This window comes from Anas acuta, chromosome 5 (assembly GCF_963932015.1).
Source record: "Anas acuta chromosome 5, bAnaAcu1.1, whole genome shotgun sequence".
Classification (NCBI taxonomy): Eukaryota; Metazoa; Chordata; class Aves; order Anseriformes; family Anatidae; genus Anas; species Anas acuta.
In genome coordinates, this window is record NC_088983.1 from 33441085 (window position 1) to 33465114 (window position 24030).

The 24030-nt window shown below is 38.6% G+C and overlaps 1 protein-coding gene across 1 annotated transcript in view; it reads right to left on the minus strand.

Annotated features, from left to right (window-relative positions):
• Positions 1–24030, minus strand: part of LTK (leukocyte receptor tyrosine kinase) — a 156508-nt gene that overhangs the window by 43137 nt on the left and 89341 nt on the right. The window contains exons 3-6 of the mRNA XM_068684266.1: positions 13090–13203; positions 9162–9317; positions 8272–8494; positions 1815–1954 (exon numbers count right to left, since the gene is read on the minus strand). Coding sequence (XP_068540367.1) covers positions 1815–1954; positions 8272–8494; positions 9162–9317; positions 13090–13203 — 633 coding nt within the window. The remainder of the gene's footprint in view (positions 1–1814; positions 1955–8271; positions 8495–9161; positions 9318–13089; positions 13204–24030) is intronic.

Consider the following 24030-nt stretch of genomic DNA (forward strand, 5'->3'; position numbering starts at 1 on the left):
GTGATAAACGATACTTACCTGTACTTTTTACCATGCAGTTTCTATCCAGCATGAGATTCCCAGATTGTCTTGGATTTCATGGAGACCAAATTCATTATTCTTTTTTCTTTCATGCACACATTGTCTTCTGCTGTTTGTGCTATCTTCAGATAGTCAATTTTTTATTTTATTTTTACTAAGGATCCTGCAGTTTCCTACTATGGTATGTTCCTTGGTTCTGCACACGTGACTGTGCATCTGTCCGACAGCTTTAGCAGGCTGCATGACACTCTGCTGCTGGAGGCAGTGATACCCACTTAGCTCTGGTCCTGATGGACACATTGTTATACCCTTTTAAGAGTCAGGGTTAACTAATACTTGTGCTGCAGGCACACTTCTGCACTGGCTTTGTGGCATCCAGCCCAGCAGTCTGGCTCAGTGGATAGGACCTTTACTCATGCACCTTAACTAGCGAAGTCAGCTACAATCCAGGAGCATTTAACTTACTGTGCAGGTATCCAGCAACAGGTTTAAATACAATTTTTAAGTCTGATACTTCCTGAAATCATGACTCAGTGTAGCCAGCCTGTCCTGTGGATGTGTGTGCGCAGATCAGTTGTTGACCTGCAGGTGTGTGCAGGTCTCTTCTGCGCCTGCTCCTGTTTAGCAGAGCTCTGTGCAGCAGTTCCACCAGGATTGTTACTGCTCTGGAAATAATGCGAAACTTACCAGAACCAATCCCAGAAGGTATAGAGAAAGAGACCTGAAACAGTATTTCCTCATGGCACTGTGTTGTGCTGGGTATGTGCCAGTTTATTTAGGGATTGTTTGAAGGTTAAGCATAGTGCTTCAGGCTGTATGCATCCCCTCAAAAACTCCACGACTGTCAAAAACATTGCATTAAAATTTACTATTTGTTAAATCAAAAGATTGACTGCAGTAAAATTAAATCTCTCTTATACTCAAAACCAGTCTCATGATATATAATGAAACTGTTCTGTGAAACCAGTATTCTCTTGTAACAAATGAAGCTTTTTAGATTTTACATTCAGATTCAAAGATATTTCTACTGTGTCTGCAAAACAGAAGCAGTAGCGTTATATTAATGGATGAAAACCAGGAAGTGGAGATGATTATGTCTCCAACCTGCAAGCTGCCTGCACCAACAGACTTCCAAGAAGCCTAAATGACATTAGCAGGGTTCTGCACAGGTACTGAGGATCATTTGCATGGCATTGGTAACAGAATTGAAAATGCCAAGTAAAACTGAGTGTTTCTGACCTGAGCACTCAGTACTTTGGAGAAAATAATTACATTCTAATTATTTACATTTTGGACAGAAATTCTCAGCCAGGCAGTAGCAAACAGACCCCACAGATGGCAAGATCAATGTTTCTTTTCTTTATAAATTTGGAAGATGAAGCCCCAGTACGGAAAAGCAACACAGGATACTATTACAATTGCTATTTAAGGAAGAAAAATAGTAAATACTAAAATAATCTAGGCAGATATTTTCTCCATCCCTGTTGCAGGATGCAGCATGAGCCCTGTTACTTTCTCATACAAATATAATATAAAGCAAACCTGAAAAAGCAGTTCTACAATTCTGCACTTCAGCCCTTCCTTTTGAGCACATGTACATGTGTGTACACACACAAAACACATGCAAATATAACTCTTGAGAGGTAAGCACTGCCAGAAACTCTAGAGGTGATTCTGTTTTCACATATGTCCTATCTGACCGACTCTGATCACACCAATCAGTTTTGGCGAGTATGCTGCTCTCTCTTCTGACTGCATTTGGTTATTCCAAACCTGACTGCATTGCAACATACCATGAAAGCAGTTTCTGAGTTTCAAGGAGCCCACTGCCAGCAGTCCAACCTCTTGTGCTCCACAGTTTGAATACAGCAAGGTGATTTTAAAAGGTCTTTCTATACGGCCAACCTGGGCCATCACGGATTTCCATTTCATCCTAGAATACAACAAAGAGCTATCAGATGTACACAGAGCATGCTGGAGTCCATGGAGTATCTAGCATATATTCTATGCTGTACCAAACACAAGCAATGGTATTCAGATGGGAAAGGATCAATAAACAAACAGGAGTTCATTTAAAACAATTGATACTCAGCCTAAGAAGCTCATATTCAGTTATCCTTGCCTCAAATCCTATTGTTGCAATTTGCATTTCCTCACAGAACAAATGTTGTAACTCCTAGACAGCAAAGGTTTCTCAACTGTAATGCCCTTGAGGCAGTTAAGAAAAAGATTGTGCCACATACTCTAATTGTAAGGATAGTTGTTAGACACTGAAAGCTAGACAGAGACACCTAATAAGAATTTTCAAAGTACCTCACTCAAATCAGTTTGACAGAAGTCAGGGTACCCAAGTGTCAATAAAATAAATAAATAAATAAAATAAAACCACAAGATTCCTAACATTTTTTTTAAACAAACAAACAAGGAAACAAACAAAACAAACAAAAACCAACAATAAAACAACAAAGAAAACCACCCTGCCCTTCCACTTCATGGTAGCAGGAAAATAAAACACATTTAAAACACTTTTGTAAAGGGGTTGTAAAAGGATAGGAACAGAGGAATCCCTGCTGTGAGCTTTCTTCTGAAAAGAGTACCGGACAGACACATTTATCTAAAACCCACATGCTGCTGATGTCGCTGCTGGCACCCTGGATGAGTGTCACTAAGTCAGTGCCAGCAGGGTGAGGAGGCAGCACCAGTAGCTGGAAGGAGTTCCCCCCGCAGTGTCAAGATATGTTGCTAAGTATGTTGCTCTGCTCCTGATATTATTTTTTCATTTAGGAAATGCTTTCTGCTGCCATGGAATGATCATCTGCCCTCACCCCGCACCAGAAACAGATTAGAAAGTACTTCTGGATGACAACAACCAGATGTCTACTGGACACAATGTGAAAATTGCAGACCATCTAATTGACAACTTGCACAAAAAATTAAAGCAATTAGAATTGTTTTTCACCTTCTTCACTTTTGCTTGTAACTGCTTAGTCACCTTACTCAGTCATTCCACCACAACCAGCTGTACACCCTTCTTCTGGGGAGAATTCCTTACTCCCCCTTCTATGGCCACCCCTTATGTTCCACTATCACTCTTGTACACACACACAAAAACCCACAGATACCCTAAACTCAACTGAAGTTGAGCTCCTCTTATCAAGGTGACCCTGTTTTTTCCTGTTTCCTGTCCCATCATATCATATTCGTTAGTTCAATATAATTTAATTCAACTTCAGAAACTTCCAGTCCTGAACCACAACTGCATTATCTCTACTACCCAGCAAAGGAATGACTTTTTTTTTTTTTTTTCCATTTTGCATTACAGTACATCTTTAGGAATACTCAGCACTGAGACACAAAAATATATTCCCCCTGCCGTGCTGTGGCACAACATCCAAGAGCATTCAGCACTGACCCAGAACCATATAATTTCTGCTCCACGACAAAGCTTTGTTCATCACACCATTGCATCCACTTGGCCACAAAAATCAATGGGCCTTAAACAAACTGATTCAACAAGCCATTGAAGATAAGGACAGTTTCTAAATCTTTTGCATCTACTTATTAAGCATACTAGTCCTTTTAAGCACTGAGGCATTATTCTACTACTGCCACTAAGCTCCAGCTCCACCGAGACACCACCAACGTTACTGCACCCTTGAGTTCAGGAAACCTCAAACCACTACTTGTGTGAACTGGCAGCAGCTTTGAGTCAGAGCCCTAAGGTTCCATGAAACATTCCACTTCTACATTGAAAGATCTCTAGTACTGAAATTTTCTGTGTTTATACTACCTTTGGAAAAGTTTTAAAACATCCAGAGACTGCAAAAAAATGACAAGTAGCTTTCCATCACCCAGAATACTTAGGTCTTGTCATCATCAAGGAATCCCCCTCAGAGAAATCCTCCACCTCAAGATACAACTGCAGCAAGATTTCTAATACTGTAAATAATCATACCCTCTTTGCTGGGTCCCAGTATCCAAACAGGGGCTAGTCAGAGCCAACTTAATTTTCTTAATGGAATCAGGAACAAAGCCCGTTGTAGATCTAGCAGAAGATGAATCATTGCAGCAGGGTTTCAGATAAGCCAAGCTTGGCAATATCTTTACTATTGATTTTATGTCAAGCCAGATCTTGACTAACAAGGTAATATTACTCTTCTAAATACAGATATTAAAACTGCTCTATATGTATAGAAGGGTTGTCAGAGTCTGACATCACTTTGAGAAATTTGCATAGATAAAATGTTTGGAATTGCAAGCAACCTGATGCTTAAGGCAAGTGGATTCAAGATTCACCCTGCAAACCTATAATTTCAATGTTTGATTTTCACTAGCCTCTGTGTCCTCTGCTAAACAAGTCTTTCCCCCTCCTTACCAATCTTTTCTATGCCATGACTTTCCATCTCCAACATAGGTAACTGACCATGCATTTTAAGACGACTTTAATATTAAGAACAATAATTTCTTCATTAAAAGTGACAAATTCAAAAAGGCTAATAAGAAAGCTGAAACCTTTTCTGAATGTGGGGCTTCACTACACAAGTTATTGCAGAAAGGTATTCCATCTGTTTCAAGGCTCAGCCAGTGAACATATGAATTAGAAGCTTTACTTTGTTTTTCCACATATGGCTCAAAAATCTTCACAAACATCCAGTTTGTGAAAAAAAAAAATAAAAAATCCAGTCATTGTATGCAAAAACAGATAGATGAGAGAAGAGTACACATCTGCAACTCTTGCTCTTACCAACCACCTAGAGGGTCAAGATTTTTCTTACTTGGTCCAGTATATTTTTGCATGCACTTTCAACACAAGCAGGAAGGGCAGTATATCATAGCCCCAGGTTAATGTTCAAAATCAGTCATATAGCAGCTGGGTAGTCTCTCCTTTTGTAGCTGTATTTTTTAATTTAAAAGGCTGTGCTTGTTGTCAGTATGTATTAGGCATTTTCTGAGGATGCTTACCAGACTATTCCCTTTCAAAGGCTTATGTAGTTGGACACCTAACTTATTAATCCCAAATGACCTTAGGTGTTTCTAGACATTCAGATCAGCTATATGGCAATGCTTCTACTGATGACAGCACAAGTTAAATAGCTTTTGTCAATGATAAAATCCAGATTAGTAGAATGGAAGTCTCAAAAATGGTAAGTTTCTACAAGTGTCTCAGAAGCTGGCAGGTCATTTCAGCACCACCACCTCACAAAGAAAGAGGTGGCAGTGTGGGAACACAGGACAAACTAAGTAATAATCCTTTTGTGTGGTTGGCTAACTGACAACCCACTTGTGCATGTGGTCTTGAACTTATTTTTTGGTCTACCAAGACTACAATGGCCATTGCTTTATAATTCAGATTCAGAAAGAAAAGAGAACAAAATAAACCTGGCTTACTGATCTCACTCTAACATGAAAATGGAAAAGATTATCCCTGCCCCAAATGATTCTTTTTTATTTTCATCAAAGTTTGAGTATTTAGAGCTGAAAGAAACAAGCTTCTTATTAAAACAATTTTGGCTGACAACACTGAAGTAATTGTGGTCAACTATAAAAACAACGATGTGAAACCATTCAAAACAAAACCGCACAGGACTCGGAAGAATTTTCATCTGTAACTAGTTTTTAGGTCTGCATGGTAATGAGAGAAAAAGTGGGATAAGCAAAGTAGTCAGAAAGACATTAACTGTGATCTGAACAGGCACCACAGCTATAACCATAGCAAAGTGAAGACAGCTTTGAGCCAAGTGCCAGATAAAGAAGGCTTGGACCTGCAAGCAAAAATACAGACTCCTGATGCTTGATCTTTATTGAGATCGTTAGAAACATAATTTTATACATATTTCTGTAAATATATAGAATTCCAAACACATCACTTCCCCAGCAGATCTCCCTTAAACAGAGTAACTGAGAATACCCATGTGGTATATAATAAATAATATGAGCTTGTCCTACTTGTCCAACGGACTTGGTACCTGAATTTTTCTTTTTTCTTTCACTACAGTACATTTGTGTAAAAAAATGAGCAGCAGTGTCAACACAACAGATTTATTGATAAAACCTAGCAATTAGTAAGGTGGACAGGAGAGTAAATTTTTCTCATGAGTGACATACCTCTTAAGCTTTTGAGAACTGTGTAGCTGATGAACCCTGAAGTAGGAAATACAACCAAAATATTTCTGGAACCAGAAAGAGGACAGATCAATGAAGTAAGCTGGTGCAACTGGAATTCATAGTGAAGTGTATCTTGATCTGGGAGTTGAGGTGACAGAAGGGACTGAAGCAGGATTTGCTGGAGTGCCTGATTGCCTGAAAAAGTGCCACCTACCCTTTTTTCTATTTCTACGTTTCTACTGTGATTTCAAGGTAATCCCTCAACAGTAATTAACAATTAAAATACATACTACACATAGGCATCTATCTCAAGGTCATTTCCTCACTGACCTCCTTGTTCTGCTCCAAATTGTGCAGCTGTGATTGAATAACACACAAAAGCTTGTAGAACTTCCACTCCCTCTGGAAAATGGGAATGCTTCAGGATGGCCTCTGTTCTTAACAACCAATACTGTTAAAATCTTAATCACAGAAGGAATGTTCATTTCAGACTATCTTCCTAGTAAGAACCAGCCCAAACACTGTAGAAATAAATTTTGTTCTGCCTGCACACAGATTTTTCTGGAATTGTGTAGAGATTTTTAAGAGCTGCCCCATAAAGAAGGGGTAAAAGGATATTTATCCTAAAATAGTTCCTAATAGTTCTATTCTTTGTTCCTTCCCCTTCTTTCTATCTTTGTTTAAAACAGTACTCAGTCACCTTCTATCCTCTGAATTCTTGAAACTAAAGCCACTGGGTTTACCAGTGCTTCATTTCCACCCACTAGGAAAAAGTAATACCAATGGTCATATTCTAGCAAAGCTAATTCCATTCTACTATGTCCAAATGCCATCATTTAGACAGATGATAATTTTATGCAAATTTGTTTTGTTGTGTCCAAATAAGCTCTTTAACAACGTCTATGATTCATTCCAGAGGCACTGCAATGACTGTGATCAAAGCCTGCTCTGGGCAGCTAGGTACATCAGAAGGGTTATTTTATGAGTTAATATGGGAGAACTGTGGTTGCATTTGCTTAGGCAAGTACAGGCTTGTCAAATATTTAAAGCAGAAAGGACATTTATGGGTGAAAAAGGACGTTAGAAATTGATCCCAGAAAATGTAATAAATTCCTTGTGAAACTGGTAAAAAGAAGGGGAAGGAGTAGCCAGGAAGGAAGTGAGCAATAGCTAAAAGTAGGAGCAAGAGAGGGATCTGAGAGAGAGTAAGTTTTTTTAGTCAAATTCTGCGTTCTTCAGCTCACCAGAAGTCTTGGCTGCAGATCTCCATGGCAGCCTGGGGAGTGCCAAAGAATTCAAAGAAAACAAGAACTGGGATCTATTGCTTAAATTCTCTATGGGAGTCAGTCAGGTGATGGAAATAGAGAGCTCTGTTGTGTGCCTGACCCAGGTTCTTACAAGGCAGATTGCAGCAAAGGAAAAAACAAGCACATGGAAAATGGCAAAATCAGATGCCACGTGGACTTTTCTCCTTTTCCTGTTGTGATTCATTCCCTTTACCCATTTCTCCTCCTTACTGCATTCTGCTACGTGCAGGAATAAAAAAAATAAATATGGGGGAGATCAAAGAGTAGAAAACACAGGACAAGATCCAGGGTCCCTGATTTTTATTTATTTATTTTTTGTCTTCACCTCTTCTCACCTCTCTGGACTTTACAGATGAAGCAAAAGAGGATGCTCCTGAACTTAGCAGACAGAAGGACAGACATTACAAAAGAGACAGAAGTAACCCTATCTCCAAATGTGACCCTTTCACTCCCAAAGACAGGACCTCTTGAATACTTAGAGATATCAGTCATTTTGCCAAGGCAGCTGTTGGACTGAGTGCACTTTAAATCCATAAGCATCATGATGCTAGCATCCATCAGCACAAGAGCCTACCACTCTTGGCTCTTCTTATTGCAAGGGAGGAAGAATGACTTCTCATCAGGAGCGTTCTTTGCAAAGGCAACACACAAAACCTGGGTCTATTACAGACATCCTGTCAGGAAGCTGCACACTTCAGTCCTGACAATTCTTCTATTTTCTGCTCTAACAGAAGTAATGATCTCAAGAAGGAAGATGACATTGATAAATAGTGGCCTGGAGGGACTCCATTCTACCCTGCAATTCAAAGTCTAAACAGCTGCAAATTAATTGTCTTACCCGGCATCCTCCTCATGGCCAACTCTCAGAGAAATTATTATATTTCTGTTTGTGTCCACATATCTGATTTCAGCTGTGAACCTCTGGAGGAGAGGAACAGCATCCTGTGAATATATGGCCAGTTCCAGCAAGCAAGAGTCCACGCTCCCAGGCAGGATGGGGCTATGTAGGCTGAACTCACATCTATCTGGTAGCCTACTGGTGTTCAGGAGGAAAATGTCCCCTGTGAGGAAAAAAAAACAAAACAAAAGAAAAGAGACACACAGTGTGGATGGAAGAGCAATAATAATAAGCAAATGGATAATGAGTTTGAGGAAAGAAATCACAAGAAGGAAGCAGAGGAATATGCATAAAAACTAAAAAATAACAGAAAGAAGAAAAAGACAACTGAAGTAAAAATGAGGGAAATATATAAAGAAGTGACAGAAGGAATGAGAGGAGAAGAAACCAAACAAAGCAAAGTGAAGACATCCAACAAAACAAAAGCCAAAGACTTTGCAAGTCAGACAGCAATCATGAGGAACCAGTCCTGGCTTGTAAAGGATTGAGTTTCCTAAGAAAACTCAGTCTCTAAGCAAAAGTAGCTTATGCTAAAACAGAGATACACAAAGGGAGTATATAAAGGGCCTGGCTGCATACAGGGTACATGTGTATACAACCCAAGCAGTACACATACAGGTAATATTCATGGTATGGCTCTTACTGACTGAGTCTCTTGGGCACAGACAATGAACCTACGAGCTGCAAACCAGAACCAGCATATGGCAGTATTTTTAGTGATGTGTAAGCAAGGTTTCAGCCTGACAACTCCAATTGCTGCTGCCCACAGATATTATTGGTGCTGGGAGAAAGCAGGTCTCCAGTCAGGGGGGAACTGTAACTTTGCCTACCTTCAATATCTCCACGGGAGGAACTGTTTTCCAGAAGCAGCTGCTGCCTGTCCTGAGACACCAGGACACCAACCGAAGATAACACCCAGTCTGGTTTTCCAAAACTGTCTGTTGACGTCACCCATGAGCAGCTTGAGCCGATGATACAAGAGATTTCTGTTATGAGAAACAAAAGCTTTCTTTGAGGCTTTTCCCATTTAAAAAGGCAGGGCTTATGTGGGGACATGAATGAGCAGATATACAGCGTATGAGGGCTCTCTGTCCCAAGAAATGGAAGAACAGAAGGGAAGAAAGAAGTTTACCTTGTGCAGTAAAAACAGTTTCCGCACTGGGCAGGTAAAGCAACATGACTGAAAGAAAAACAACTCTGCAAATTCTTAACAGGTGTAAATCAGCATCTTCCCACCAGTATCAACAGTGAATTTACCTTAGTGGATGGTCTGCCCACATGAACATAAAATTCTGAATGGGAATAATAACTAGTGCAGCAGGGATACTGAAAATGTATGGATTTAGCATTTTGGCAGAGAGAAACAAAGGAAACTCTAGGGTCTCAACCAAAATAGCTGAGCAATGAAAGCTTTATTCCCCCCCCCCCCCCATTTTTTTCCCCTAGCAGTTTTGCTTTCCTCCAGCAGGATAGATGCCCTCCTAACAAACTCCAGAGCCCATTTGCAGCACTGAGAACACTAGATCATCCTAGCCAGAATTTTTCATAATCAGCATATTATAAACCAGACAAGTAATTCACTGTTCTCTCATCAATCTAATATAAGCTCCCTGAAGGGATGTTAACTGCACAAAGCTCTGCCGTACAGAATGGAGCTGAATAGATATGGTAAGCTGATATTAACTTGCATTATATTTATTTTCAGTACTAATAATAATGTCACAGTAATAATATGAGGACCCCCAGGCCATATGAGAAACCGTAAGAGTGTAAACATTCATATTTGGGATCCTAACATTCAGAGAGTATTCAGACCTTGCACACAAGAATGACACATCCTTATCCCTTCGGTAGCCCTACTCCAGGGAAGAAAAAAAGACAAGTATTAAGAACAGAATTAAGGTCAGGAATATAACAAGAACTGGTTGTTGCACAGGCAACACAAGGGGGGAGGAAATAAAAAAAAAAAAAAAAAAAAAAAAAAAAGGCGCCTCCAGAAGATTGATTGATTTTACTCTGACTAAACTTTCAGGGAAAAAAAAAAAAAGTGAAATGGAAGCTGCCACAGGGGAAAAGGCACCTTTTTATTGCAACAGACAAAGTAGGCAAGTTTTCCTGATTTTTAAAGTTAACTATAACTATGCTTTTATGCACACCACCCAGTGTGCATAAGAGAAACATGGGTGTTATGGTTGCATGTCACTGGGGCTTGGAACAGGCTGTGATCTCCCACCTGAACGCACACATCCTCTTCCAGTTCCTCTGCATGGTCCCCAGCCCTGTCTCACCAGCTCACTGCTGGAGGTTATTGCCTTTCTCAACCTATCAGCTGGGACAAACACCTGAAGAGCTTCTCGGCCCACCTCACCAAATCCATACAGCTTAGCAAAGGTCTCCTGCGTGGTTCAGCCTATCATTTTTAAATGCAAACCACAAGAAGCTGAAGTAGCAAATTGTGCCTGTGCACATGTGTGCGCAGCGTTTACTTCCACCAGGGCACAGGAAGGAGGACACCAGCCACTCTCCTGGCTTTGGTGGATCCAGAGGAAGATGTCTGTGCACACTCTCAGGCTATGGTTTGATGATCCATTAAAATACCTTTAGGGGTCTCAACAGCAGATCAGAAACTCCATGCTTGTTTGAGACAAAGAGAGACCTGCTATATTGTTTAAATTTATTAAAGTTTGACAGGTTAGCTCAGTACCCACAGAGTTCTGGCAGTAGTAGTAATATTTTTTATCAGTTAAAATCTGATTGGTCATAAAACTCAGAAAACAATTTTGCTCTCTTGCAGTGTCATGCTGTTGAGAGACACGTAGGAGCCTGGGAAAGAAAAAAATTATTTTTATGCATATATTTAACAGAGGATTATTGAAACTAATATTTATGACAAAGTAATCTTAACAATATCCCCACTTGCAGTAGGAAGGACTGTACCAATGCAGACTTAATCCTTAGAATGTGCCTCACGTAACAAAGCAGTATACAGCTCAAGTAAGTAAACACAACATTCTCCTTCAAAAGCAACTCATTCCCATACTCTCTGGACTGTATAATGCCTCTGCCACAACCTATGGCCTGAGAGGATCTGAATAAGAAGAGTTTGAAGTAAATCAGGAAAGTTGTTGTTATCTGTTGAAAATGGCCTCTGAATTTTTGGCAATAGACAGCGTGCGCTGCATTGCAATGGAAAGATCTATCACCGAGAAGCTAATGTTTAGCATAAATCATAGTGCAAAAGAACTGGGTACACTCACGTGACCGCAGCGTAAGAGAACACCAGAAGCTGCAACCTCTAATGCTACCGTGCATCACCTTTCAGATGTCTCATATCCAACTTTGCTTAGCACCTGTGAAAGTGGGGAACTTCAAACGCAGGACCCCAGAAAAGTAAACTGTGACAGAAATGAGAAGGAAAAATATAAGACAGAAATGTATCTATATTACTACAATCAGCAAAGAAGATATTTTCAGGTATTACAAGTGTGATTTGAAAAAGCTTCAATTGAAGAAATCTCATGAACAATCATAGGGAATGTCAGGAAGGTGGTTCACACTTTAAAGAATTAAATACCATCTAGACCATTAGGGACCTGGTAAGAACAAGCTGTCCTTGAGCCAGCAATGCACCCTTGTGACTCAAGAAGGCCAACAAACAGCCTTCTGGGCTGCATAAGGAAGAGCATTGCCAGCAGATTGAGGGAGGTGACCCTTCCTCTGAACTCAGCACTGATGAGGCCACATCTGAAGTGCTTTGTCCAGCTCTAGGCTACCCTGCACAAGAAAGATACAGACTTGCTTGAACAAGTCCAGCATAGGCCCACAAAGATGATCGAGGGACTGAAGTATATGTGAGAAGAGGTTGACTGAGCTGGAGTTGTTCAGCCTGGAGAAGAGAAGGCTCAGGGGGACTTTATCAATGTGCATAAACACCTGATAGGAGTGAACGAAGAGGAAGCCAGACACTTCTCAGTACTGCCCAATGACAGGACAAAAGAATATAAGCACAAATTAAAAATCAGGAAACTCAGTTGGAACACAAGAAACCATAGTTGTGCAGTTTCCATCTACAGACATACTCAGAACACAACTGGAGGTGGTCTTGGGCAACCTGCTGAAGGTGACCCTGCTTGAGCAGGCAGGTTAGACTAGATGATCTGAAGATGTCCCTTCCAACTGAAATGATTCTGTGATTATTTCCCTAAATGGAAAGGTGTCATTTCAATTCGCACATTTCCAGACCACAGATGGCAACCGGCTTCTTTCCCTCGGGTGTTTATGAAGTATGACATTTGCTCAATTTATCCCAACAACACAGTAAGATCAAATTCATCACACATGCATTTTGTCCAGCTCAATGGGCTTTTAAAATTCATAGAAAAAGGAAATTCTAGTTGAAAAAAACAAACCACTTCATTCTGTATCGGTAAAGCTACTTTGGTCTACAGTTGCTAGACACCAGCTCCACTAATGAGAATTGTTTAAAGAACTCCCAAACCCAAATGTGGTGGATTTCACTGTGCTGATGGAGAAGATTTTTTTTTTTATTATTATTATTATATATATGTTTGTTTGTTTGTTTTTTTAATAAGGAAGTGAGGGATTCCCTTAAGGTTACACTGGACTTTGAGTTATTGTCCCATTTCCAGTCAGAAGCCCAGTGGCACATCTTTCTGGTGAAGGGTCCTTGTGACTGCCAGCATCTTGCACTTTCAGAAGTAGAAATAAGGAGGGTGTAAGGAACAGGATTTGTGGTACCTGATTTAGAAGGCTGATGCAATGACACCATGCTATTTCTTATCAGGGACAGCTTCTGAGATGGATTTGGTGAAGAAGAGCTTTCTTCATGTGATCCAGCACAGAAGACAACAACTATAACAAAACAAAAACAACAAGGGAGAGTTGGATGTTTTTACACAAAACTGTGCTCTCATACCTTTAAACCTAAACATGTATTCAACAGATCTTATTTACCTTAATATAATGGGGCTCTGTTAAATATATATCATCTGTATTTAATCTTTATTACTCTTTATCCACCCTTGTTTTTATCAGTATATAACCCCTAAAGAGACACTATTCCAGCAGCACCCATGTTATAACAACAGCACATCTGAATGGCAGGCACACATTTGCTTGCCAATGACTATACCTTTTTTTCTGAAAACACATGCACAGGAGAAATACAGAACTTTGGAGCTATCTGCTCTCAGAGAGAGGAGATGTTCTAACTTATTACTTCTGCTCTCATGGAGAAATATCCTTTGGAGTTCACAGTTCAAGACTTATTGCTCTAATGCAATGGATAAAGAATTCAACATGCTATCTACGGAATATGTGACACGGATTTAGCAGCAGTCTTCTGGCAGGACCTGCGTAAGTGCTCTCATCTTCAGCACACAAGAGCAATGCCACATCTGAAACTAACATTGATGAAACCTTTGCATCACTCATACTTTCAGAAAACAGATTTCTTCCTTACTGCCACACATGAAGACTGTAATTTTCAAAGTAATCAGGTAACTTCCTGGTATCTGGTATCTAGTAATATGTAGTCTCTTCAACACCCTTTAATTCACCTGCACTGCTCTATCTCAAGGATAACCCTCTGTCACATGCCTAAAAAGCACTGATAACTGTGACATTGGACTATATTTATGACACCAATACATATGTATTTGTGCATCTTTATTCAGATCAAATCATGAAGTCATATTATAAAGTCTGTTTTTTTCTGGAAAAATGACCAAAATCTCATATTATATAAAAGGCCATATTTTTTTTTTTCTACTTAATTCTTGCTATGATATAATGGGAATATTAAACCCAGCATGCTAAGATTAGCTAGTTTTAAACTGAGATGTTCTTCTGAATCACATTTATGTTGTTCAAGGAAAAACAGATCTACCAAAATTATTATTCACTGCAGTACTTCCAACAATTAAATATTCAGTACCTTCTTATTTCTCTTTGGAATAATTCATACCACAATGGCATGTTTTTTTTTTATTTGAACCCGTTCATGTGAAAATGCATACATACCTATCTAAATGTGTAGTAATCTTTATTTAAAATTCTTCCCAGTCTTTTCATTTCCAGGAATCATAAGCAGGTTGTCCAAAATAAAAATATTTGTTTTCAAAAGGTGTTCAAAGTCAAGGAAATGCAAAATGAGTTGCCTTCAAACCTCAGCCATGTGTGGGTTATGAATTCAGCAATATAAAAATGTGAAATCATGTCAGAGGAGACAAGAATCCTACTCACAGGAATTACAGTTGAGGCAAGGATGTATATCATACCACTGACAATAGCTAAGCTATTCTAAACAGGAATAGTTTGTACAGTAGTATTATGAAAACGTACAGAAGGAACTGGAAAAAGAAAAAAATCTTGAACATTTGTTCAATTTTCTCAAACTTATCACTGCTTTTAGTTTTTCAGGAATATCTGGTCTGATTTTAAACTGCTATACAACTATTTTCATTGTCATAGATATGACAACATGCATCACATGGTGAATAAACTACTACAAAATGTTTCATATCGTGACAATACTGTGTTGTTGTTCCATCTTTTCTTATAGTACTAAAGAACAGCCATCAGTCTCCATGTGCTACCAAGCAAAGGATAACTTTAAAGCAGAAAAGCTATCAAACTGCAGCAGACACCTGCTGTACCTGATGATAGACCTGTGGTCTCCATAGACCAACTGTCCAACACTATAATTATTCCTGCCTTTGTGTTCAAAATATGTAGGGACATTAACATTTGCAAAACCGATTCCGTACTGTATATAAAGCACTGAAACTGGTTTGTTAGGAAAGGTTTAATAATGGGAAGAAATTCACTAAACGAATGTGAATTCTTACTTGGTGTGTATCTGGCCAAAGTCTGTGAAGGCTTGCTTTATGAAAAGCAATCATGGAATCTCTTCATAAAGCCATTAAAAAACACCCATGCTATGCCAAAAATCAATCACATGTTACAAGCAAATCTATTCCACCAAATGAAAAGAAATTTTGCTGTGGAAAGAGAACAAGACCTTTTAACAACTTGAGTCTCCTCCTCCCAAATTATGTTGTGTCTTTGGAGATGTGGTTTAGTTCTGTACCTTTAGAGCTTTGTTTAAGCACTGTTGTAGCTTCATCATTTGCTTCCCTCAGGGTTTTCTGTAAAGTCTGTTCCACCACTCACATTCCAAGCTGCTCATGTATTTGGAAATAACCTGAACATCATGGGACTCGCAAAACATAGTAAAGTCATGGCAGATGTTTTGCTAGAGACAGTCCTCATAATAAAACTTAACCAAAACATTTGACTTGCACTACTCCCTCTCAATCACATAAACACCTTTGAGTTTTTCCTCTTCTTTCTCATCAGCAATCAGGCGTTCCAGTGGCAGACTACTAAAAACATAGGCCTAAGCTACTTGAAACATGAATGTACTGCTTTAGCATGAAAAATAAATAAATAAATTAAATTAACATTGGTAATAGCTAGGACACAAAAGGTACAAAATGGTTTTGTACAGTTGAGGTAAGTGTCTATCAAGTTTGCTGGTCTGGTATTAGGATATGCTAAAACTTGAGTACTGCTTTCTCACAGAGAGCACTGCGTGAAACTTGGTTTATTAAATACATTACTCACAATGCAGACTCTCAGAAACATCCTATTAGAGGCTGGCAAAATCCAAAAGGGTTCATTCAAATACCTGGTAACAATCCTATTCACCAGCTCTGGGATAATGCCACTTACTGCACTGGGCATATGAGAGCAAGGAAAGACAGTCATTACAGCTGAGTTCACGGAGAGACAAATATGCATGGACAGAAGACCCTAGACCCAGTGACAGGCAAAAAGTCTTTCATATTCACCCACAGGAATGCGTATCCATACATTTATTTTCTCACAGCAAAGGATTTCTTGCCAATAATGAGCTGAAGAGGGCTCACAGCATGATGAATACATGCATGAGATCTGGATAGTAGTTTTGTAACATTGCAGCCTAAACCCTTACTTTACATATCAATCACTTTCATGCTCATTCAGCCTCTCTGATTGAACTGAAGATCTAGCACATACAGTCACTTACAGAAACTTTTCTTCACTCTTCTTTGAAACTAGGAGCTCCAGAGGTACTTTCAATAACCTCACATCATATTGTCTCATAGATGCTTGTATGCAATTTGTATATGACATGAATGCCACCATTAAACAAATAAAAAAGACCATCCTGTACTAACTGCTTGATTTCTCTGTCTTCATCAGCAGAAAGCAATGACTTAAGCGAAAAGAAATAAAAGACGGAGAGGAAATCTGTGGTTACAGGTTAAGTCTACCATTAAGTAACATTCAAGTATCAAGAAGAACCAGTAAATATAATGATATTCAACTGTCACAGCAAAAATATGGGATCTTTTAACAGCACAGCACAAATCCATTGCTTTTTTCTATAATAGAACACAGTAAGACCAGAAGCCTCCAGCACTCAGAATGTAATTCCATTTCTTTCACTACCTCACTGAAAAAGCATTCAGACACCTGCAGGGCTGAAATTTTTCCTGAATCCTATGCTGCTTTGCAGAAGAAAAGAAAATTACAGAAAATACTTATAGAACTCATGATGGGAAACCAATTCCAGATCACCCAAGCTGTCTTCTTGCCAAAACAGGAACTTCCTTTAGAGCATTTTCTAGCATTTTGTTCTTTGCAATATCAAAATAGCAACTCAATATTTCTCACTGATTCTTTTAGAAGACAGACTAACGTACAGACTAATAGATCTGACTGTCAGGAACTCAGACTACACAAAAAGAAGACTCTTAGTCTACAACCTATCCCAGTATTTTTCAATTACTCCCAAACCTTCCACTTTCAATTCAATAAATAATCTCCCTCCTTCATGAGTATTTACAGCTTTAAGTTGTTAACCTTTCACCTTGAAAATGTCACTGGGATCTCCGGCTGCCTGCTGTTAAACTTTCTTATTGTTCGCTCATTAGTTGGTCCCCATGTCGCTCGCTTACTGCATTGCTCTTTTTGTACTCTGTCCAGATAAATTGCTGGTATTGTTCAAAAAGGGGAGCAATGTGACAAAATACAGTTTCACCAAAGCTTATCACATGAGGCAACACTTTAGGATCTTAGAGCCCTCTTCAGATTTTAAGGATTCTTGCTCAAAGGCAGGTATCAGTGCACACTCATGCGCAAAGTAGAATGACCATTCTGCTCCTCCTGAGATCTCCCTGCCCTGTGCTACAATCACATCAGTCATTTTGGCCAAAATACTTTCTCTTAAGTGATCATCAACCATGACATTAAGTGTTTCCCTGGCATATTTTCTTCTAGAAAAGGCATTCTCACCCTCTCTATCTTCATTCTTTCCCTTTCAGATAGATGTTTGTACTGTGCTGGGGAGCTAAGGACTCTGCCTTATCACTTCATATCTTAATTTTTATGTTATCAGCAGATTATCAATACAGTTTTCACATTGTCTTCTGACTCACTGCTAGAAGTGTTAATTAGCACACAGCCCAGAACTGACCCTTATAAGCAGAGTTAATTGGCAATTATTCCTATTTGTACTTTCATTTTAAACCTTCGTATGACATAGTGATTTGTACCAGCCCAGGTATGCACAGAGGTACTATCAAGTGTTACCAATTTAAGTATTTGATTGAATTTGGAATGTCCTATATCCACATTGTGACTTTTGTCAAACTTGTAAACTCATTAAAAAATGACACTGCAACAAAAAGTCTTATCTTTGATTGACAAGCAATTATAAACCTTTTTTCAGTTCTTTGATCCTGTATCAAGTGTTCTGATATTTTTACTTAGACTGATGTTAAGGCAGCAATCTTCATACTATCAAGTCTTATTCACACTAGTAGAGTATATGTAATTAAATACAGCCATCCAGCATATTTCATTTACCCTTTTTAAATACTAATGCGACATTAACTTTCTTCCAGTTCTCTGGAATTACTTCAATATCTCAACACTTACTGAAAAATTCAACACTGATTGCTTTTAAAAATATTTAGCTAATTCTTTCAAAATCTTGAACACAAGCTGTCTTGACCAGTTGTTTCACAAACTGAACACTTTAACAACTGCTTTTCCACAAATCTGTGTTGTTATGGAAACACCTGCATCATTGCTATGGGATGATGAAACATCATTTGCTGTTTTTTTCCTAGACATTAAATATTTGTTGAACTCTTTTTGTCTCTGCTATTGACAATCCTACCTCACACATCTATGACTGATTAATATCATTGCTAAGATGTTTATTCTATGAATGCAGTTGAAAAACTTCATTAAACTTCTTAATTCTGCTGCTGGTTCCTTCTAATGCTAAACTTTCTACTTTCCAACTTCTATAAGTTGGAAACTATAGCAATATAGTTTTGCTTTTGTTATTTTGGTTGTTTGTTGTTTTTTTCTCCTCCTCAATTTTATACCAGCTTTATACCCCCTTCATCTGCATATTTGCAGCTTTCTAGCTGTTTACACATACAACCCAATTCTTACCTATATTTTTCTGCCTACTATCTTTCTTTCAACAGTGGCATGCCATGCTAACTCATGGCATTCAGCAATGCCATGAGTTAGCATGGCATCGCTTTAAACTTCGGAAGATTTGCATCTTCTGGAAGTATCCAGATACAGCAGCTCAGAAGTTATTTAGGCAACAAAGAGCATTTATTTGAATACCTGGGTCCAACTACATATCAGACCCCTTCAGATTTTATTCTGTTTGCAAAGAAGTGTGTATTCAAGTCACAATCACTTTCAATTGCATAACACTTGGTTTTAATTCTTAGCTCAGTTCTTTATTTACTGAGGTCTAACATGATATCCTAACATGTGATATGAGGATTCCCATTCAGATACCACAGTCTATTCAACAGCCACAAAGATGTTCTCTTATGGTGACAGAATGAAACCTCCAAAATGCCATTTGTATTGAAGGCTTCACCCACCCACCCACAAACAACAATTTTTTCCTCTCCCTACACACAGTAGATTAGTTGTTATTTTAACCAGGACTCTAGTTGGCAGTCTATAGCAGTCATTAGCAAGAACATCAACATTTGTTTTGAGTATTAATCAATCCTTTGGCCTTCTAAGTCATTTGGTTGAATGGCTGGGGAAAGAGGAAATGACATTTTTGCCGTGTAATGCTGTTCTCAATCTATTTCTGTCCTTTGATTTCAACCACAGGAATCTTCCTTCCTAGTATGAGGAATTTCAGCTTATCAGCATTTAGATTTAGAAATAAATAACCCCATTCCATTTCCACTTGGCTATTAGCCAGCTTCATCACAATGGCAGCAGGCAATTAAAGAACTCCTCTTTCAGTCCTTGGTGTCTTGATTAATTTTATTCTTGACACTTTGACTCTCTTCTAAACAAACGACTTTTATTCTTTTTTTTTATTTTATTTTTTTTTTCTCTTTTTTTTTTCTTCCCATCATTTGACTTGGTTGCTAATTTAATACCATCCAAACAAGTCTGGGTTAACAAATCTAAGAAGTTGCTTCCCCTTTAGCGAGCTGGAGGCCAGTCAAATCATACAGCCTCTTTTTCCCAGAGAACACAGACATCTGTTTCATAAATCTGTAAGTCTTATACAATATATCAGGCTAACAGAATACTTACAGACTTTATTTTTATTTTACTTTCTGTATTGTTTCATGTGCATATAAGAATGTACCTTGGACAGCTTTCTTCTCTGGAACCACTAGAAGATTTCCAAATTTATTACATTCTGTGGAACTAAAACCAGTCATTTATGCTAGTCTGAAATATCCCTGGTAACTCCTTGCTTATTTACTTCAGAAAACCTATTCAGCTGTTGCAATCCCATCTGGTATTCCATCCACAAAAGACAGAATGCCACCTCCTTGCCCACCTGCACATTGCTGACACAAATCTTCCTTGAAGGGTGGTATGTGAATCAAGCCTGAAGAGCTTTTCACAACCAGGCACTGAGCAACACCCTGATACAATATTCACTTAGATTGTCAAAGATCATTGGCAGTTTCCATGACATACAGAATGACTAGACATTTACAGTTGTACAAAAATTCCTGTAGTCCTCTTTCCTGCTGCTCACAGTATGCCTGCTTCCTGACTGCCCCAAGTTACACAAAACGTTGCTTTGTTTCCAATTTCCTCACTTTCTCTATTTAGTCACTCAGTGGCCAGTTCCTCCCCTGAATAGTGATGTTTCCTGAATCATGTTGTCCAACCACTCTTTTTATCCTCACTAATGCTCTGTAGAGTGTGTACTTATCCTTTCAAACATCAAATTTTTTGTTTCTAATAAAACCAGTAAGCTGTACTTAAAAAAAAAAAATCTTTTAATCTCAGTCACAAAATACAGTACACTGCAGGTTGCCACCATTGTGCTATAGCTATTAACAGAACTCACACAGAAAAAGTATGCCATCTACATTTTTCTTACAAAATTTACCTGTTAGATAAGATGCAAGATGGATGGCTTCAGTCCTCCTCTTGATACTACTTCCCCTACTTGGCATATTGCCCTTGAATTAGTGACTTACTAATTATGCCTTCTTATTCAGTTTTCAGTGTACATGTACATCTACTGAAATAGAGCTGAATGACTATTTTCATTATAGTTGAGAAATAGCATGCCAAAAACACTTCTTCAAATCCAAAAATATGCCATCTACTGAGTCTTCTTAATCTACTAATTGTGTAGTGTATACATGCACATACTCATGCCTGCATATATTGTCACATTAACTTAGAAAGATTTCTCTTTTTATAGCACAGCTGTTCATTACTCATATGTCTATTTTTATAATACTAGCTGCTTATTACTCACAGATAATAAGGGCAAGGTTTTGCACTATATCTCACCTCCATTAAAGCTGCCAGGAAGCATATATATGCTACTTAAAGTGTACAAAGGCTTTTCAAGGACCTTTGAGATAACTGTACAGGGGAGCTCCATTCTGCTCTACCACTTCTACTTCTTTTCTCTCTTCAGGCTGGGGTGACTGCTGGCAGAGAAGGCATCCAATCCATTTCTGCTAGCTGTGTACAGATATGACACTGACAGCTAACACAGATTGTACCAGTGCTTGTTGTGAATAAGATTTATCCATATGACCTAAAGCTTCGCTGGCAATTTCTGTTTTTCTTGGTAGAATGTAATTGTTCTGAGCTATAGCCTTACATATGAAAGTTGACCACTCCTGGGGTGATGGCTTGTAAAAAAATTTAAATAAAGAATTAAAAAAATGAAAACAAAATAAGCCTCCTTCAGTTTCCTGTAGTAAAAGTACAATTCTTAATGAAAACTCTCCTTTCTCATTGAAAGCTGGCTTTGTCATTAGAGAAAGGGATGTGAAAATGGACCCTAAGCTACCAGTTTTAAAAGAAGCTGACAAAGTAGTCTCCATCACAAATAGAGTTTAGCTTGGATGACCAGTTTATATTAGATGTGCAACTGTGGTGGATAATGTTAAAGGGGAACATGTCCAACTCTAACAAATATTTTCAAGAAGCCTCAAGAAAGAACCTGAAAGGAACACACAGCAAACATATATTTTGCCTTTCAAGGGAATAGCACTTTAAAATTGTTGTGTTCTTAAGCATAAACTTAGAGGAAGAAATATGATTGTCATATTCCTTCAGAACAGCACTCATTATAGGGATTTTCAAACACAGCTTAAAAGGAGATATGTATGTGTGAATTCACACATATACATGTAGATGTAGCAGGTATAATTAGGCACAAGCAAAGGTGAGGGAAGGTATAAAGCCTGTAGATGCAGACAAAGTTACAAAGAGGAATAAAAGGGCTCCCTCAAAAATTACCAGTAGCCTCACTCTCTCATGGTGACCCCACAACATGCTAAACACTGACTATTTTCTCATACTACAAGTCTATGTGAGAATGCCAGTTCCATTACATTAATGGGACATACTAATATCTTTCAAATATTTACATGGAAATCATTGTAGAATTTTGTTACTGTTAAAATGTGTCATGTTTACTCAGTAATCTGCTCCAAGTTCAAAGTTTGTAACATTAATGAAGTAAAATGGTGCGATACTTAGCTGAAGGAAAATATTTCCATATAATCAAAACAGACTTTTCGCCAGTCTGAATAACTTACTTTGATTAAGTCAAAGCATAAATTTAGAACAATTTGGTTTGTGAAAAATATTAAGGTTTTGAATCTTCATCATAATTAGAAAAGAAATAAGATTCCTAAAGTCACAATCTCCCACGAGACAGAATATTTAGTTTTAAACAAACTCATATACTAAAATGCCAAAAAAAACCCTCTGCAGACTGCCCAGAGCTACCAATAAAATTATGCAAAAGAGAAATGGGAGACATAACTGCTAGAGAGCTGGCCTTTTACAGATGTTCAACAACCAGCTTTGGGATGCCTCTGCATTTTGTGGCCTGTGGCAGGAGGTCTGTGGCCCTACCCTCCAGCTACCATGGCACAGCACTGCAGCATTTGGCAGCAAAAGAGAAATTGTGTGCCAGCAAGAAAGTGAAGGAAATATAATTTTCAGATCCAGGTTTTGATTGAATTATTACAATGGATGTGGAATTGATCCCATAGAATTCAATTTTGTAAAAAGATAATGATTTTCAATTGCTTAATTTTACACAACATAGCTTAAGTGGTAAGGACAAAAGTGACTTTCAGCTGTCCTTGAGCTCCCTTGATCTTTGAAGTTACTTAATTTGTCTTTCCATCCTTGTTTTACTAGGAACAGCCTTAGGAATGCTCTAAATGTATGTACTGCTCCAAGAATCCCTCAGGGGCTGCTCTGCTCACTGAGGCTATCCAAGCACAAAGGCACATTTCCTGCACCTCATTTTCTTTGATCCACTTTTGACACAAGGATGACTGCCAACAGCTCTTCATCATCTAAGGATTCCCCTTAGAGAACTTAACCCTTGCATAACAACATCAGTCAGTCAGCTCTAAAGATTCTCCATGCACCTTTTGAAGCAGATTTATTAGACACACACCCTTCTCTGCTGACTTTTCCTAGAGTGAATCTTGCAACAGGCACTGGAACAGAGGCTTCACATCCCAGTAGCTTGTCTAGTAGAGAGTGCTTAGGAACACTGTATAATAACACAGACAACAGCATCCATCTCTTGGGGAAGGTGTTTTCACTACATGAAGGGAAAACGCCACATGAAGACTTGATTACTGTTGTTATCAACCCTCCTGGTTCACCTACAGGAGGAGGAGGAACTATCATAGCCAGCACAAATGTCCTTCTCTGGCATTCTTATTGGGGCAAAACAATGTTGGAGCTACAAGCTTTTCTCCAGCATTTAGCTTCTGTGTGAATCTGTTAGGAGGTTTATTGAGGGACCAGAAACTAATCCATAAATGGCAGACAATTCCCTGCTTTTGCAGTTTCATATCAGAAACAATGTCACCTCCTATCTTCACCAAATGCTATCAAAACCCACTCTGATGAAGAGCACAACTAGCAGTGGATTCTGTGACACTGAGGATACCAGCAGCAGAAGTGCCTAAAAACTCATGTGCTGCCAGATCAATTCCTTCTTAATACTCAAGGCTCAACGCACAAACTTCATGCAAAGTGTTTCTCAACACAGTTTTGCCTTGAAGAGAGCATGCACAGTTGTGCACTGTGCCCTCACACACAAAT